The following is an 18880-nucleotide window of genomic DNA, read 5'->3' on the forward strand; positions in this document are numbered from 1 at the left end:
CATTTCTGGGGAACACCATGCTTGGTAAAGCAGAGTTCAGCCCCAAAGAGGAAGACCTTTCTGAGATGGGCAGGCACCGGGGCTTCAACAACAATGGTGAGAATGGGGCAGGACCATGCAGAGTTTGTTTGGGAACTGACTTAATGGCACCTAATTACAATACCGACAGGACTCACCAAAATGAACGAGGTCAAATGAATGGCCCTACAATCACTGTGGTAGGTACTGCTGAATCTGTTCTGACTCAGAGAGGCAGTGCACAGGCGAAGGAAACACCCCGCTCCTAAGCCAGCCCCCAACTGTTGCTATGCTTGAGCTTACTATTGTAGCCAGTGTGTCAATTCATCCCCTCGAGGGCCTTCATCTTTTTTAGGTTTGTGTGTGTATAAGAAAGAGATTTATATACAAGAGGAATTGAACATTGAGAAAACATCCCAAGCCAGTCCAGCCCAATGTCCTAAGTCCGATATTAGCTCATATGTCTCATACCAATCCATAAAGTCCTCCTCAGACTCACGAAGCACATGTAATGAAGCCAAATGCAGAACAATCACAAGCAGGACAATCACAAGCCAGTGGGTGGAAAGTCTTTGGGTCCAGTGGCGTTGTAAGCATCTCAGCGCTGGCAGGGGTCTCTCTGTGGCTTCTCCGGCTCCTGAGGTCTGGTTGCATCCATGTGGCTTGTCTTCTGCAGTGTCTCCCAGGGAATAGCAGAGAGAGAGAGGTGACTTCTGCCTCCAAGGAGGAAGTACCAGATTTCTTAGAATTCTCAGGAGGCCATCTCTACACAGAAGTCTCATTGGCTACATATTTTTTTAACCATTATTAAAGAAAAAAATAATTTTTGAAATCTTATAGAAGAAATGTACAAGAGTGATGGAATGTGTTCTTTCAGGTCTCTGGAAAAACAGCATGAAACATTTCCCCCCTGAAGCCTAAGGTTTCTGCCCCAGTAGATGTTTTCACTCTTGTGTAGGTTGACATTTCCTGGGTAAGCTATAAAAATCTTCATTTTGATATTTTTTATCTGGTCCTGAGCTGCAGTCTATCCTGTGCTTGATATGCAACTTGCAGAAATTGTTCTATAGATTCTGCAAATAAAGTGAGTTAGTATAGCCCAGACTAGTCTACTATGCAAATGAAGTCTCTGTGACCTACCTAGAAGGGATTGGCCAGTTTGTAGTATTGGCACGAAGGCCAGGAGTTTGTGTATACTAGTGTTTATCTCCTGCTCTTCTCCCCACCCAACCCAAAAAAAGCAAGGGAAAAAGCTCCACGGGGCGGAGCTTTCATATAAGCATTTTCCCCACTAGGCAAGCATTAACCAACTCGCTCTGAGTCAGTGCACCCAGGGGCGTCACCTGGGAAAGTTCTCTCTGGTCACAGTGAATTTTTCATAAAAGGAGTTTCGCTTGAACTTTGTTTTACATGATGGCCGATTTAAGAGAAGCGCGTGCTGCTGTGAAATTTTATTTCCTGCTCAGGAAAAATGCTGCAGCAACTGTTGTGATGTTGAACACAGCTTCCAAGGACAGTGCTGTGGGAATAACTCAAGTGTATGAATGGTTTTCTCATTTCAAAAAAGGTGATGTATCGATTGATGACAAACCTTGTTCAGGACGATAGTCAACTTCCCAAATGGATGAAAATGCTGACAAAATCCATGCACTTGTGCTCAAAGACCGATGGGGGACCACTGAAGAGATGGGCAAGTTATCTGGACCATCTTGGAGCTCAGTTCAGCGACTTTTAATGGAAGATTGATGAATGAGAAGGGTCGCTACAAAATTTGTGCCTTGGGTTCGAACTGACTAGAAAAAGTATGTCCAAGGGAAACATGCCATGCTTTGAAAGAACAGTTCCAAAGTGACCTAGACGTTTTTCCCAAGGTCATCACTGGTGATGAGATAAGGTGCTATTCTAACAATCCTGAAAACAAACATCAACCAAGTCAATGGAAGTCGCCATCCTCGCTTTGCCCAAAAAAGCTCGTCAAGTGAAATAAAAGATCAAGGTGATGCTCACTTGGTTTTTGTTTTGTTTTTTTTTAATGTGAGGGGATAGTGCATTTGAAGTTCATTCTACCAGATCAGACTGTTCATCAAGCTTTCTATTTAGAGGGTCTGAAAAGATTGGGTTAACAGTGTGAGACAAAGAAGGCCTCATTTGTGGCAGACGGGGGACTGGTTTTGCCACCACAACAGTGCACCTGCTCACACACCCATCTCAGTGCTCCAGCTTTTGGCAAAAAGAAGCATGCTTCTCTTGCCCCACATACCTGACCTCACTCTGTGCGACTTCTTTCTGTTTCCACGAATGAAGAGGGACATGAAAGGACAGTGATTTGATGACACGGAAGAATTGAAGAGAAAAATTGAGGTTCTGTCAGCCATCCAGATGAATTTGAAAAATGGATCCAAGAATGGACTCTCTTTTGGAACTGACATAATGTACCTAATAACTGCTTTTATGAAAGTGTAATGGAGAATAGTATGAAGGTGATACAGTTGTTTTACTAAAAAAATTAAATACATAGCTTTGGGGGAAAATCCGCTTTGGGGGGTACCCCTCATATACGAGGTGGTTTCAAGAAGTCTTTAATTTTCATCAGAAAGTGCGTCAAATCGTCTTTGCTTTTAACAAGCCAGGTGTATCATCTGCATATCCCAGATTATTAGTGCGCCCTCCTTCCATTCTGAGGCCAAATTCTTCATCATAGAGCCCAGCTTGTCTATTTGCTCAGCACAGAGACTGGATAAATGTGGTGAAAAGAAACAACCTTGACATGCACCTTTCCTGATTTTAAACCGCCAGGTATCCACTGATTCCGTTCAAGCAACTGCCCATGTCTAGGTTTCTGCATGAACCCAACGAAATGCTCTAGAATCTCCACGCTACCATGTTATCCACAGTGTGTTAAGATCCACATAGTCACATGCTTTTGCATAGTCAATGAAGTACAAATATACATCAGTCTGGTGTTCTCTGCTTCAGACAATGATCAGTCCTCATTTCATGCCCTCTCCTGGATCTAACTTGAATTTCTGGCAGCTCTCCATCTAGGCCAGCGGTTCTCAGCCCATGGGTCGTGACCCCCTTTGGGGGTCAAATGACCCTTTCACAGGGGTTGCCCAATTCCTAACAGTAGCAAAATGACAGTGATGAAGTAGCAACGAAAATAATTCTATGGTTGGGGGTGACCACAACATGAACTGTGTTAAAGGGTCGCAGCATGAGGCCGGTTGAGAACCACTGGTCTAGGCTCTGTCAGAACTTCTTTTGAATTATATTCAACAAAGTTCACTTGTGTGTAGTGGTAATGATACTGGTTCATTCTGGCAGCTCTCACGCACTTTGGATATGTTATCAGAAGAGACCAGTCCCTGGAAAAAGGAACATGTTTGGTAGAGTGGAGGGTCAGCAAAAGAGAGGGAGATTCTCCCTGATGTAGACAGATTGGCTTGGTGGCTGCAAAAAATGAGCTCGGCGCAGTAGGCGACACCGAGAGTTCCGTTGCAGACAGGGTCACTACGAATCGGAACTGGCTCGATGGCACCTGACAAAACAACATTACAATCTCAGGTACAGCTGAGCTAGGAAAACCTCTGGGAAATTTACCTGGCATGAATTTTATGAAATTTATAGCATGAATTGCTGATGAGGCTGCTGATGGCATGACTATCCAATAAAAGTCTCGAGCCTCTCCCGCCAAAGTAGTTTTGGAGAACATAATAGCACCAGACTCGTTAGCTCAACAAGGACATGCTTGTGTGGGAACAAACATCTCCTGTTGCACCTGGACTGGCAACCTTGGAACAGTGCAGGAAGACATCCACATACTCCATCAGCAAGCTGTTTGGCCTTGCTCTCCGCCCCCAATCGCCTCACCATCCTTTTCTGATTTATTCCGCTGGTTACCTCAGGGTACAAGGTTGTGGTTGCAATTTGTATTAGAAAATGGATTGATCACACTAATATTGATTGTGATTGTTAGTATCATTCGTAAGCGTATTTCAAATGGCCTACTTACAAACCATAACCTGCTTGTAGGTAATCCCGAGTGTGGCTAACGGTCAGAAGCGGTAACCCCGAGCCACACTGGGGATTACACTGTAGAGAAGTCCCTTAAAACAACCACTAAAATAACTAGACAAAGAGACAACAAAGATAAAATATATTTATGAAAAATATTAAAATTATTTAAAAGAAGGGAAAAGTGAACATAGAAAACATGGGGAAAATAAAAATCAAATAGCAAGATGATGGATTAAAATTGAATCATGTCAATAATCACATTAAATGAAAATGGTTTAAATACCTCAATTAAAAGATAGAGCTTGTCAGACTGGATTAAAAACATGACCTAAGGGTATACTGCCTACAAGATTTAAATATAAAGACATGTACTGGTTAAATGTAAAAGGTCACAATTGTTTTTAATTGTTGGTGAATGACTTTGGTTAATGGCAACTCTACGCCCACAGACAAAATGCCGTCAGGTCCTGTGCTGCCTTCATGGTCTTGGTCTGTACCATGCTGACAGTGGAGCGACGGTGGCGGCATTCCACCAAGTAGATCTCAAAGCAGAGGGTCCTACCGAGGGTCAAGCAGCTTATTCCATGATGATAACGGTGTGAAATAATCATCTTGAACATTTATCGACCTAATAACAGAGGTTTAAGATCAAATATAGCAAAACCGATAGACTAGAGATATCAATAGCCATATCTCAATAACTGGTAGAGTAATACACAGAAAGTCAGCAAGGACGCAGTGAAATCGAATGGTGCCGTCACTTAGAGAACACTTCACTGACAACCGCTAAATACATGTGCTTCAGGGTGCGCACAGCTCTTGACCTGACAGACCTTCCTTCCTCTGGGCCACAAAATAAATCTTAGCCAATTCCTTAAAATGATTCAAGACATACAAAGTACATTCTTTCACTCAAATGGGATTAAATCATAAATCAGTAACAGAAAGAGATATGGGAAATCTCCAGAAGAAATCAAAGGGAATGTAGGGAATATTCTGATCACAACAGAGCAGTCTAGGGCCATACTACCTCGCACATGCCTGGTCTTGCCTGAACCCAGAAGAGATGTTGGGGGGAACCAATATCATGGAGCGTCTGCGTTAGAAAAGGATGGGCTCAGTTCCCACCTTACATTCTAAAACTAAGAGCAAGTAAAACCCAAAGTAAGTACAAGAAATAAATAATAAAGACCCCGGTGGGAATCCAGAAAACACAAAGCAGAAAGACAACCGAGAAAACCAATAAAACTAGTCACTCATTGGGGAAAAAGGGGGAGACACAAATTAGCAATATCAGAAGCGATATTACTACAGATTCCATCACAAATCAAGCACCTCCAGCACCGAATTGGCTCCAGCTCATAGTGACCCTCTGTATAGGGCTTCCGAGCCTCGTCTTTCTCCTGTAGGGTGGCTGATAAGCTGGAACCACTGGCCTTACAGTCAGCAACCCAACACTTAACCCACAGCGCTACCAGGGCTCCTTACATAGCCTCCAGAAAACTGTATGGACAAGAGAAACTGAACTTATACTTTGAAACTGTCTCACAAGAAATCTGACCCCAAGGATTTGCTCACTTCTTGGCGCAAGAGAAGCCTGAGTGTCTGCTCATATGCTGGTGGGTTGCTGTAAGCTCACAGATCAATCAGCATGAGGACAGGTGGTGGAAAGGCCTTAAGGTGCACAGGAGTGACCACAAAGCAGGAGGAGGGTGCTCTGCAGGCTGTCACCTGCCCCGTGCTGAGACCAAGGAAACCAATGGGGAGCAGGATGCATAGCTAGCATAAAGGACATAGCACAAAGGACGTGTGTGAGAAGAGGGCGACGTCTGCATTATTGAGACTAAATCCAAGGGGGGACTCTGGAGCTACTAGTCCTTGGATCATCCTTGAAATCATCCTGAACATAAAACAGACCAGGCAACTGGGGGCCCAGACGACCACAACGTTTGGAAGAGAGATTCCTTGAGGGATTCCAGTGGGAGATGAAGCTAGAGACTGGCCAGCAGAAGAGACGAAAAAGACAAATAGCTGAGCCGCCAAGTCCACTACTCATGGTCACAGCTAGACTGCCAATAGACAGAGCCCCTGGGCGCACAGACACGTCTGCACATGCATGCACACATATCTGTCTGTCTGCAAGCACGTGAATGTCTCCAACCACATGTGCACAGATGCATCCGTGTATCTGCAAACACACATGTCTATGTATGGTCACATCTGCCTGAGCTGCCCAGTCTGTGGCCTGAAAGCCCCCTTGGCAGACCTCCCCAGCCCTGTGTCTATGGTCTCGCCTTGTGCTCACACGGCCCCTGCATCTGCATCTACACACATAAGGAGGGGCCTGTCGTTGTCTCCTGTGGGCCCCTCACGCAGCCTTGATCCCGTGAAAATGTGAAGAAGGCAGAGGCCATTGGACACAGGGACTATGTCCCCAAGGCCCAGGCCTTGATGTGGGGCTGCAGGGCTCACTTAGAGGTGAGAACTTTGATGACACACTCTTCCCTGGCTACTTGTTCTTGGCTTGTGTGGCTGAGACCCTGGCAATGTCCCTAAAAGCAACTAGGAAGACCATGTGCCCCCTCTGCCAAATGCTAGTGGTCACCTGGGGAACCAAACTCACTACCATCAAGTCGATGCCAACGCACAGGGACCCTATAGGACAGGGTGGTATTCCCCTTGCAGTCTTCTGAGACTGTAACCCTTACAAGAGTAAAAAGCCCTGTCTTTCTCTTACAGAGAGGCTGGCTTTGAACTGGTGACCTTGGGGCTAGCAGCCCAGATGTGTCACCACTAGGGCACCACACTCCTTGTTCAGCTGCTCATGCCCAGATAGTCGAGGGAGGAGGAGGGAACAGCATGTAACTGTCAGCTCCCTCTGGGGCCCCTGAAAGCAAAGGGCATCGGGGGCGGATCTGATCATAGGCACTGCCCAGCAGAGCTGGGGGAACCCTCAGAGGTGCACTGGGCCTTGCCAGGCGGCCCACCCTCTGGTGCAGGGACACTCACTGGGCGCGATGGTGGTCTCCCCTGGGGGGGCTGTCAGTGTCACAGGGATGAGCACGTCAGCGCCTGGTTCTGGAGGCTGGATGCCCATGCGTGTGACGTTCCGCTGGTTGTCGGCATCTTCCGGCTGCTCCACCACCTTCTGGAGACAGGTGCTGGGCAGTGTGTGCACAGGGCCCACCCCCAGCACCCCGCCGGTCTCCACATCACAGTGCAGCTCCCTGCAACCAAGACGCACATGCAGAGTTGACACGGCCTGGCTCCCGTTCAGTCTGCAGATGCCTGCTCTTGAGAGCCCCCACAGAGCAAGTCATCCCAGCCCCAGCTCCTGCACATGTCTGCGGCTCTGGTCTGGAAGGCCACCGTGAGATTGACACCTATCTGTCCCCAACACAACACTAGGCATGCCTGGCATCCTGATACAGTGAAACAGAGCCACCTGCCCACAGAAAAACCTGGAGCAGGACATGGCAACAAGCCCCACCTGCAGGGCCCGCCAGGTGGGGCCTGCACACAGCTGTGCACAGTGGTGGTGCTGGGTGACCTGCTTCCAGCCAAACGTGTGTGCAAACAGAAACTCTCAGATGCCTGAGTCCCATTATCCAGTGGCCAGGGAGCAGAGGGGGGGTGGGGAGGACTTGGGTCCTTTTCAGTCACTTCAGAGCCCAGGCCCTCAGCATTGTGCTGCCTGGATGTCCCAGTTTCCTCATTCACCCATCTCCCCAAGTCAGGGTATCCTCCAGCCCCACTCCCTTCCCCCAGGATCTCCCCCTACGGTCTTTCAAACCCTGGCAGCTGCTCCCTGGCCCACCTTTCAGCCCCTCAGCCCTTCCAGTCAGGGCACCTGCCCAGCAGCGCCGCCCCGTCACTCACTTGGGCGGAGGGTTGTGCAGTCTCTTCTCCTGGTCTCTGTCTCCGTTGGGGTTCTCCCCCTCCTTCTCCTCAGTGTCCTTCTCCTGGGAGTCCAACTTGGGCAGCGCCTTGTGCCGACCTCGGTGCCGCCGCGGGGGCTCCTCCGCGCTCTCTGCGTCCCTGGAGCAGGCCCGCGCACCTCCCCGGTGCCTGGCCCGACGTTCGCCCTTGGTGCCGGCGCCCTCCCGGGCCTGGTCGGTTGTGTGGCGGTGAGTGTGGTGGCGCCGGGGCTCCTTCTCGGCGGCCTCCTCCGGAGAGGCTCTCCGATGGTGGCGGCGGCCCCCCTCAGGCCCTGGGCCTCGGGGCCGCTCGCTGCGGCCCTCCCTCGGGGCTGTGGGCTCCTTGCTGCGGCTGCGGTGTGGCCGGGGCCGCTCCTCCCGGGCCCCTGGCTCCCCGTTTTCGGCCTTAGGGGGCTCAGGCTTGTCCTGCTCTGCTCCCACTGAGATGAGGGCTGGACCTTTGTCCTTGTCACGGTGGCGATGGTGTCGTCGGGGCGGGTCTGGGCCCTCAGCAGGTGGGCCAGATGCTGGGCGGGCTGGCTCAGCAGGCTCAGGGCCCTCCCGAGGGCCCTCTCGGCCGGGCTCCACCACTAGGGGCCGGTCTAGGTGGGTCTTCATGTCTGGCCGCAGGTGGCGCGTGGTGGCAAAGCGCAGCCGCTCCTCGGGGTCCATTTCGCTGTACAGGGCTTCACAGCTGGCCCGCAAGTTCTGCAGCCGCAGTTGGCTGGCCCGCTGCTCCCAAACAGACCGAGACTTGGCCGAGTTCTGCTGCCTGCTGGGGAGAGAGGCGGAATGAGCACCCCATCCTGCCGGACTGCTCCCCACTGCCAGCCTCAAGCAGGGACAGTCACAGATGGACACACAGCAATGGAGAGGCGGCGGAGTGGGTGCCAGGGGGCAGGGAGCCCTGGAGACCCCTCCTCAAGTGCAGAGGGATGGGATGCCCCACTGAGGCAGGAGGGCTATGAGGAAGGGATCAGAGAGGCCGGCAGACAGGCTGCAGTACTTCCAGGCGCGGTCGGCAAGCTGAGCTTTCTGTCACCACAGGAGTTAGAAGTCAGAGCTGGGTCACCAAGCACCCCAGCCAGAACTCGGAGTGGCCCCCAGCACAGACAGAGCACAAGAGCCTGTGCCCTCTGCTCCTTGCTGCCTCTCAGCCCAGCACCGCCTCAGCCGGAGCCAAGCGGGCAGCCTCACTCCTCCGCCCTGGGAGCTGCTCATGCAGCACCTGCCTCAGGAACGTCCTGACATAGACTTCTCAGGGCCCTGGGGCAGTGATGGGATCAGAACCAGACCCAAGGGAGAGGGGAGGTCTGCCTCGGGCCACCCAAGGCCAGTCCTCACTGGCTGGCAGACACAGAGACACTAAGGTGGGCAAGGCTGAGCTCTGTAGTCGACTGATTCTCAACCTGCCCCCTTGGGAGACTCAGACTGCAAAGAGGACAGCGGCCTGGGCAGCACCCTACGTCTCTGGAGAGCAGACACACACATGGTGGCTCCCAGGAGCCCTGGGGCACGTGGCAGTGAAACTGGACAGTGGGCTGGGATGGGATGAGGTGGGGGGGTGGCAGGAGTACAGGGCTGCCACCCCCCTGGGGGGCCCAGGGCTGGCACTCCAGCCCTCACATGGGAGCAAGACTTAAGGATTAGACACGACATTGCCATCTGGATGGGGCAGCTGATCTCTGCACATCCCCACCACGCCCCATCAGGGCCCTTCCATATCCCCTCATCTGAGTCCTCTCCACTGAGAACCTTTCAGGGCCATATACCCAAGTCCCTGTCTTCTTCCCACTGGGGACCCTTCATGTTCTTATGGCCCAGCTCCTCCATGTCCCTGCTCCCACCTCACTGGGGACCCTTCATACCCAACTCCTCTCCCCACCAGGGACCCTCCAGATCCTTGTGCGTGCAATCTCAGTTCTCTGTAGGATCTGTCCATGTTCCCACCAACCCCCCCATTCCCATCTCCTCCCCACTGGGGTCCCTTCAGGGCCATCCCTGGTTCTCTGGGTCCCCACTCCCCCATCAGGGCCACCCAGACCTTTGTCCCTGCATCCTTGCCTGTCTTTGTCAGGGCCCTTGATGCCTGGCCCCTGACCCCTGTCAACATGTGCACACCCAGCTGAGTGGGCTGCCTCTGACCTCACCTGTCAGGTACAGAGATCTGCAGGCTCTCACACTCCCTTCCTGCCCACTGGGCTTGAGGGCATGAGGGTGAGGCCAGGGCCACTGGGCCCCAGCTGGGTCTCTGCTGTCCTGACCAAAGTCCTTAGGCAAAGGCTAGCTTCACTGGCCCTGGGGCACCTAGCTCCGACTGCAGGCCAGCTCTGCAAGGTAGAGAGACTCAGGGAGATCCTGCCCTGCAGTCCCAGGTCAGACAGTGACCCCTGTAACCTCCGAGGCCTTGAAACAGCACCTGGCCTCTCACTGCCAGCACCCATGTGCGCACAGTCCACGTGCAATCACCCACCATTCTTTGCTAGACTGAAGGACCCCTGCTGGCTGCCCAGAAGCTGCAGGCTCAAGCTGCCAGGCCCCAAGGATTCCTCCTCCAGGGGTCTGATGCACTGACCGCGCAGTCCTGGCTCGAGCCAGTCAAAAGCCAGCCTTGCACCCACCGAGTAGATCTGCCTGAGGTAGAGCCAGGAAGCCCAGGTGGGGGCAAGCCCAGCCCTCCAAGTCAGAAAGAGAGCAGGACCCCTGAGCTCCCCAGGAGACTGCGCCCACTGCTCTGACATGGCCTGCTCACAGAGGCACTGGCACGCGGACCTGAGGGGACAGTGTCACCTGAGCAGGCAGCTCAGAAGAAGTGAACGCACTTGAGACTCAGAGCACAGAGCAAGGCACACAGACAGACAGCAGACACGCAAACAGAAACCAGAGGCCTGGTGCAGAGGGCCACAAGGCCCGGCCACAGGGAGGTCTCCCAGGAGCTGCCCACGAAGCAGTGACGTGAGGGGCAAGCAGAGTTAGGAGTGGAGGGTGCCGGTGTGTGTTATTGTGAAGCCATGGAGGGATATCGGAACAGAGCGACTCACGGTGAGTTTACGCTGGAGACGGACGAGCGGCGAGATACAGTACCTCGAGTTTGCTTTACAAAACTGCACATGCAAGAAACAAAACAAGACAAGAGTGAGAAACCAGACAGAGCACTGAGACGCAGGCGGGCTGGCATGGTGCAGCAGGCATCCGTGCACACCCCGTCGGGCAGCAGGCCCGCCCAATTGTCTGGGCCAGAGACGTCGCGGGGCAGAGGCAACCGCTGTTGTTCCCACTGACTCAGCGGAAGATGGAGGTGAACACGAGCAAACTCTCTCTGGAGCCTCCGTTCTCCACACATGCTCACATTTCCCGCAGCGCCACACACGGCTGCATGTGCCTACTGTGTGCCAGGGCAAGTGTGGGAGACTGTGTGTACCATGTGCTAGGCTGTGTGCCGTACATGAGAGCTACGTGCCAGGATGTATGTGTATACGATACACATTGTGTGCCAGGGTGTGTGTGCTCATGTGTACTATTTGTGTGTATGTGCGTGCGCACAAGATCATCGTGTGCCAGGCTGTGTGAAAGAGTTCATGTGTTTGTACGTGAGTGTGCCAGGCTATGTGTGTGTGAATGCACGCGAGCACTGTGTGTGCCAGGCTGATTGTGCACACACACAAGTGTGCAGTCACTCACAGTACCTGGGCCTGCCTCCTGCCAGGCTGGGACCGACCTCCAAGCCCATGGCACTGCAGGAATCCCTCTCCAGGCCTTTGCAGGAGCTAGGGTATCCTTACCTGTGGTGCTTCCCTGACCAGCTGTCTGACCCCTTGCTTTCTGTGGCGCATCGAACCCAGCAGCCCAAAATGACTCACCAGGAGGGCAGGCCAACAGGTACCAGGGGCCAAGTAGCCGCGCCAAGCCTAGGGGTCACAGTCAGACACAGGCCACAGACTACAGGAAGAGAGGCCCAGTGCCTGGCCCCACACACTTGGGACACAGGCCACACCCAGAACATTTTCACCTGCAAGGCTAGTGCCCACACTGTCTCTGGTCAAACTCGACTGCCCACCATACTGGGCTGAGCTTCTGAGCCAGGCCTAAGGCATAGCTGGGAACAGTCCCAGCCAGCCCAACAGGAGAGCAGAAGAGAGCCCAGGGCCAATGCCAGAACACACCACAACTGCCCCAAGTGGGCTGCCCCGTCCTGCATGGGGGGTGGAAACAGGATGAGCTGGTGCCCTGCCCAGAGCCCCCTGTGGGGCACCTCGAGGCCCCAGGTAAGCCCACTCCCAAGAGCAAAGAATTCCCTTCCCTGAGTAAGAACCAGGTGGTGCAGAGGCCAGCAGAGGGCACTGAGGACACCTGTGCCAGGGATGCCCATTCAGACAAGCTACTGCTGGTAGCATTGGGAGAGCCTGGCCTCTCCAGGGGCCAAGCAGACAGTGTGAAGAGGGACTCTCCAGGCCCCCAGTGGACAGACAACTGTGGCGGACCCAGGCCTGCTCTCAGGAGCTGATGCTGATGAACTCGCTTTCCCATGCACACCCTGAAGACCTCCAAGGGGACCAGTCTCAGGCCATGCCAGTGCCAAACAAGGGCAAACCTGTGTGAGCCAAGAACGCCACCAGCCCCCAGCCTGACCGGTGCCCTCCACAGCTGATGTTACCCAGACAGTGCTTAGGGCCAGCAGCTGAAGGCACAGTGCCACTAGCAACAATTAAACCAACCCAGTGTCCAGCCAAGCAAGTGACTGAACCAACAAACCCACCAGCTAACCCGAAGCAGTGAGCACATCAGCAGCTGCCGAGCAATTGCTGTGAGCCACGGCTCACCCCAAGCCTCGGAGAGCTTCCTGACCCGCCCTGAGGCCAGTGTCCCCCCTGGCTGAGACAGAACGCAGCCTTCTGCCAACACCTTCCTAGGGTTGGCCTCTTCCGGCCACACCCACACACGCACTCACATACAGGTACACAAGCATGCACACTGGCACACATTCACACCCATGCCAATAGTCACGTGTCCATGCACACATATGCCTTCACCCACGCACACACATCCATACCCCAACCATGTATTCACATATGCACATACACAAGCACCATGCATACATGCTTAAATTCACACAACACACTTACACATGTGTGTCTTTTTAGATATAAACACCCTTCTATTCACACATGCCTACTTACATACACACACTGGGTCTCAACAACATGCACAGAGCTTCACAGTCCCATCCACTTGCACATCCACACACACTCCACTTCCGTCCCAAATGTGCCCACACAACCAAGTCTTTCACTGATAGCCTCGCACTCACTCACAGACATAGACATGCACACACACACACACATATGCACATACCTTCACACACTGGCACAGGTGCACTCGTGGGCATACTTGCACGTCTACACGCTCATATACATAGTTTCATATAACACCCCCCCCCACCCGTGCACTGCATACGTACCAGTCACAGGTGCATAACGAGGTAGCCCTATCAGCAACGCAAACACATACACATGGCTCAGGTCACACACGCCACCACAGATGTTGATGTCAGGTCCACAGCAAGGCTGAAGGCACTGACCAGCATGGTGCTGGTATGTGGGCAGTGGGTGTGCAGTCCACAGTTCCCAGAGCTCGCAGCTATAGGGCCGGAGCCAGCCTGGCCCACAGCACACACCCAAACTAGGGCAGGGTCTCCATGTTCCTCCACGGACCCACTCCTACCCACTCCACACCTCCCACTCCCATGCCCCAGATGGCCCCAACCCTACGGTGGCCTTCAGCTCTAGGCAGAGAACCCCCAATTGAAGCCCCAGACCCAACTTCGTCTCTTCCCCTCACAGAGCACCCCTTGACCGTCCTTTTCCCGTCTCTGCATCAACACCAAACCCTACCAGTGCAGTTCTGGGAGCTGCTTAAGCCTCTGAGGCATTAAGGACACAGAGGCCACTGCTGGGAGTGCCTCAGCCCAAAGGCCCTCCAAGGTGGGGCAGCCCCAGGCTCAAGGGAGGCCTGCCTGTCCAGCCTGGCCCTGCAGGCAGCTGTGCAGGGAGCCCCATGCCCACCCTGATGTGGCAACGGCTCTGTGCCCCTGCCCTGGCAAGCCCTTGATGAAAAAGGCTCCTGCGGGTGAGGAGAACAGAGCTGGGGTGCACAGTTTAGAGGACAGGGCTCTGGCCAAGGGGCCCTCTGAAGAAGCCTCTAGAAGGAGTGCCCTGAGGAGGGCCCAGCCCCCAGCCCTACCCGCAGCCTGAGCCCATGCTCCCAGGAGCCTTACGCTGCTATGGAGATATTTGCTGCCGACATTGGACTGACGTCAGCCACTTCTTTCGCCTTTTGCAGAGCAAGTTTCTGATTGGCTGCTTCTTCCATCTCCTCTTCATCCTGTGAGGGCACAAAAACCTCCATATACCCCAAAATCTGACACCTGTCCCAACACCTTGGCCAAGAATCCTGGGCCTGTCCTTGGTACCTTCTGTCTGGTGAGGCCGGCTTCTTAAGTTCCTACGGACTGCACAGACGTCCACAGACTGCTCTCAGAGGTCCAGCCCCAAGGGAGTCCTCTGCAGCCACTCTGGGGGAGCCCCAAGCTCTTCCTCAGTGCCACCTCTTGACCAGGCATCTCCCAGCCACCCAGGAGTTCACAAGGAGTGCGTAGGTCTGACCTCACTCCCCAACCCCAGCCCCAGCCCGAGTCACAGTTCCCTTCCTCCCACCTGCTCCATCCCCCCAGAAGCGGCTTCCACAAAGGGAGCAGAGGCACAGGGTGGACACCCCACAGAGACCACCAGGTGCAGGCACTCACATGAGCTCTGCCTCTCCCCGGAGGGTCCCTCAGCACTACTCTCCTGAATACTGCCACACCTGAAGCAACACCTGTGTTCTTGGTTGCTGCAGACTACCCACACTGCCCTCTGAGGGACGCCAAGTCCAACCTGGCCCCAGAACATGGCCGGCTGAGAGCCGTGGACCACGATGCTGGGCAGACAGGAGCACACATGCAGATCCTGCATGGCCCTGAGAGCAGGAGAGCACACGGGGGCCACAAGAAGATACACACAGAGGTGGACTCAGGTGCACAGCACACACAGTGCAGAGCTGCCCTCCCTGCAGGCCAGCCTGAAGCCAGCCAAGTCACGGGATCTTGGATGAAAGCAGAAGAGGCTGGCTGCATTCCATTTAGGGCCTCGGGAGACCCTGTGTCCTCAGGAGGGACATCACAGAGCAGGCTGTGTAGCCACAGACGCCCTGGGTCGGAGATGAGAAACCAGAGGAGGCATCCGCAGGGCAGTGTTGGGTGAAGGAAAGTAGACAGTGGCAGCAGCTGCTCCTGAGGTGCCCTGTGCCACATCACCGAAGGCTGGTCCAGAGACCATTGGGACAGCCACCTACACGCAGGGTGACCCTTGGGTCCTCTCCTGCCCAGGGCCCTTCCTGCTCAGGACTCTTATAGCTGTCCCTTGCAGCCCAGGACGGCCCACAGATCCCCTCTTTCCCAGGACACTCATGGCCATGTGCTCCCCATGTAGGGACTTACACCCGTGTTTCTTCCCTGTCTTTTAGGGTCCTTTGCAATACAGCCTTCCTGCAGCCCACGAGGACTCTGTTTTTCTATTGAATGTGTGACCATGAGAGGCATCGCACCCCGCTTTCACGTCCCCCGGCTCTCCTTTCCCCGGCCAGTGGCAGGTCACTCTTCCCTGGGGGTCAGTCAGCCTGGCATGGGTCTCAGGGCTTCCTAGATTATGTTTCCCACACCCAAGGGGCACCCTAAACCCTTCCCCATCCCGGAGGCTGCAGGGGACTTCCCTATGATGTGGCCCAATCCCCACTCCCGTTCTCTAGCACCTGACACATAGGTGGCTTCACTATAGGGTACAGCAGCCCCCATCTCTATCTCCGCTCTAAGGATTGCGGGGAGCTTCCCTGTAGTGTGGACCCACTCCTACCCCCAGCACAGGAGCTGCAGGTGACTCCTCTATGGTGTAGATCCATCCTCACCCCCAGAGGCTGCAGGTGGCTTCCCTACCTACTTACCTTCGTCAGCTCCTGGGCATTGGCGAGGTTGTCCACGGCGATGGCCAGGAAGACATTGAGCAGGGTGTCTGGTTGGCTCCAGCTAAGGATGGGAACCTCTCTGTTCATACCTCCCACCAAACCACAGCATCCCTCCACTGCCCGAGCTCCTGTCTCCAGGCCTCTGGGCACCCATCTTCCCCAACCCTCCTCGCCTCGGCCTGAGCCACCCAGCCTCTCCCACTGCTTTTGGGAGCCCTTCCAAGTGGAGGCTGCTCCTTTCTGCACTCGCCAGCCCTTGGGAGGAACATCACAGGCCCGGCTTCCATCACTGGCAGGGGCGCAGTGAGGTTTCTATTCCTTCCCCAGCCCCTCTACAAGATGCAGTCCTGGCGCGCTCTCCAGGGGGCTACTGCTGGCGTGGGCATGCGGAGCAGGTTCTCGCAATGCAGACATCATGGAAGGTGCTCAGTTACTGGGCAGACACAAGCACGGAAAGCCAACCATGGGCAGTGCCGGCCCCTTTGGTGAAAGGGGCCCTGTGCAGAAGTTCAGGGTGCCTCATGAGGCGCTCAGGAATGGTCCCCAATTGGGTGCCTTCTCTGCTGTGACAACACCCCCCTCCCATATTGCCAGGTCTCTGCGCCCTCTTTGCTGGCATCCCCACTGCAGCCCTGTGGCCCCTCCTCAGGCCTCCCTGTGTGGCCGTCTCTGTACTGCAAGGGGTGAGCAGCAGCAGGGACCTCCATGCACGCCCCCCACCCCCATGGCACGAGGGCCCCCTGCTGCCGCCCCTCAGGCCGAGGTCCGCCTTCCAGCAGAAAGCCTGTCTGCGCTGCACTGCTGGTTTGAAACGATCCCTGGCGCTAAAGAGGCGGCTCGTGCTCAGTGGCCCCGTGGGCCCCGCCGAGGCCGCTCTGGAAGGATACAGTTCCCGAAGAGCGTCAGCACAATGAAGTAGAAGGACGAGAACATGCCCTTGCTGACGCCACCCTGCGACTCGATCCCATGATACATCACTGCGTTCCAGTCCTCTCCGGTCAGAATCTGCGGAGAGAAACCGGGCCCGTGGCCTCCCTGCTGCCCACGGAGCACGCGAGCGCATGCGCGCGGGGGCCTTCGAGAAGGGCGGGAAATGGAATTTAAAAATAATGCTGCGTCCTCTTTCTTCAAATTTTGACTTATGTATACTGATAGTAAAATCTTACTTGTGAGTCATGTTGTATATTGCACATCCCATTAAATTGCCTTTACTTGGAACGGACACAAATGGGACTTCTTCAGTTGGTTGCCTAGGTAGCGATCTTCGAAATCCCTCGTCATAGATGGGTAAGCACTTCCAACATTATATTCCTTTGTTGAAACAACCCGTTTGTTTCACTTGTTCCAAGAGCTTTCTTTCCCTTTAAACCAATGTTTTCCATGAAGCTTGGACTTCTTCCTTCAACGCCTTCAGTTGGTTCTTAATCACATGCTACCTCTTGGACCGGCTGAGCACCAAGCAAGTCTTTGGGTACAGTGCCTCCATTCCCTCTGCCTTCCCCTGTGATTTCTGCATTGTTCAATACAGATTCCTTCGATATTTCATCTGACATTTTTAAATAGCTTTCAGTTTGAGAAATGCTGAAGTTGTGTGTCCCTTGGTTTTCTAACTCCAGGTCTTCTCACATTTCATTGATATTTTACTTTGTATTCTCAAGCTGCCCTTTCATATCTTCTGCCCCATTTGCTTTAGCTACTCTAGGTTCAAAAGTAAGTTTCAGAGTCTCTTCTGACATCCACTTTGGTCTTTTCATGCTTTCCTGTCTTTTGAATGACCTGTTGCTTTCTTCGTGTATGAGGTCCTTGCACAACCTGCCTGGTCCTTGATCAGAGTTCAGTGTGCCAAGTCTGTACTTGAGATGGTCTGTAAATTAAGATACGATGTAATCAAGGTCACAGTTAGCTCTCACAGACTTGTTTTCATTTTTCCCAGTTCCAACTTGAACATGCAATGTGAGCAATCAATGGCTCGTGTCAGTCGACCCTGGTCTTGTTCTGTCGGAGGTTCCTCGTCACCTCTTTCCACAGACACAATGTCTGACTCCTACGTGTTCCATTTGGCAAGGTCCACATGTATAATTGCTGTTTGTGTTGCTTTTTAAGAGGCACGTGCATTGAATAAGTTATTGGTCTTACAAAATGTCCCATGTAATCTCCAGTTTTGTTTCTATCACCAAGACCATGTTTTCCAACTCCTGATTCTGCTTTTGTTTCCAAATGTTTGCATGCGAACACCAGCAGTGGTCCGTGCGTTTGATCCCTTTCAGACCACAGAGCTGGTAGAAATCCTCAGTGCCTCATCTTTGACATTAGGGTGTACGTTTGAACAATAGTCATATTAGCTCACTTGTGAGCATGTGGATATCACCCACCCCTGAGCGCATCCTCCTTCAGGACAGATCCTGAAATGTCCTTGATGATGGATGTGATGCCATTCCTCTCCAGCCTACCATTCCCACAATAGACCATCTGACTGTCCAACGCCAGCACCTTTCAGTTCACTGATGTCTATAATATCCATCTTTACATGCTCCATTTCATACTTGACAATATCAAAATTGCCTAGATCCACACTTCATACATTTTATGTTCCAAATGTTAATGGGAGTTTGCAGCTATTTCTGCTCATCATGAGTTGTGCCACATCAGCAAATGACAACTTTGCTCTGTCACTTTCAGTAAGATCAGCTCAACTTTGAGGGGACCGGTACTTTGGAGGCCTTCCAGCCTGAAGGGCTCATACTCTATCAAACAGTGCTCCGCTGCTGTCTACAAAGTTCTCATGGGCAGAAGAAGATCACTAGGTCCTTCTCCTGAGTCGAGAAAATACACAGAAACATGTCTACCATGGGGTGATCTTGCTGGTATTTGAA

General features: G+C 53.4%; 1 protein-coding gene across 1 annotated transcript in view; it reads right to left on the bottom strand.

The window, feature by feature from the left end:
• Positions 1–18880, bottom strand: part of CACNA1B (calcium voltage-gated channel subunit alpha1 B) — a 167025-nt gene that overhangs the window by 75209 nt on the left and 72936 nt on the right. The window contains exons 16-21 of the mRNA XM_075559719.1: positions 16895–17012; positions 15987–16054; positions 14227–14333; positions 10994–11056; positions 7915–8724; positions 7045–7262 (exon numbers count right to left, since the gene is read on the bottom strand). Of these exons, the coding sequence (XP_075415834.1) occupies positions 7045–7262; positions 7915–8724; positions 10994–11056; positions 14227–14333; positions 15987–16054; positions 16895–17012 (1384 nt within the window). The remainder of the gene's footprint in view (positions 1–7044; positions 7263–7914; positions 8725–10993; positions 11057–14226; positions 14334–15986; positions 16055–16894; positions 17013–18880) is intronic.

Source organism: Tenrec ecaudatus, chromosome 10 (assembly GCF_050624435.1).
Source record: "Tenrec ecaudatus isolate mTenEca1 chromosome 10, mTenEca1.hap1, whole genome shotgun sequence".
In the NCBI taxonomy this organism is placed as follows: domain Eukaryota; kingdom Metazoa; phylum Chordata; class Mammalia; order Afrosoricida; family Tenrecidae; genus Tenrec; species Tenrec ecaudatus.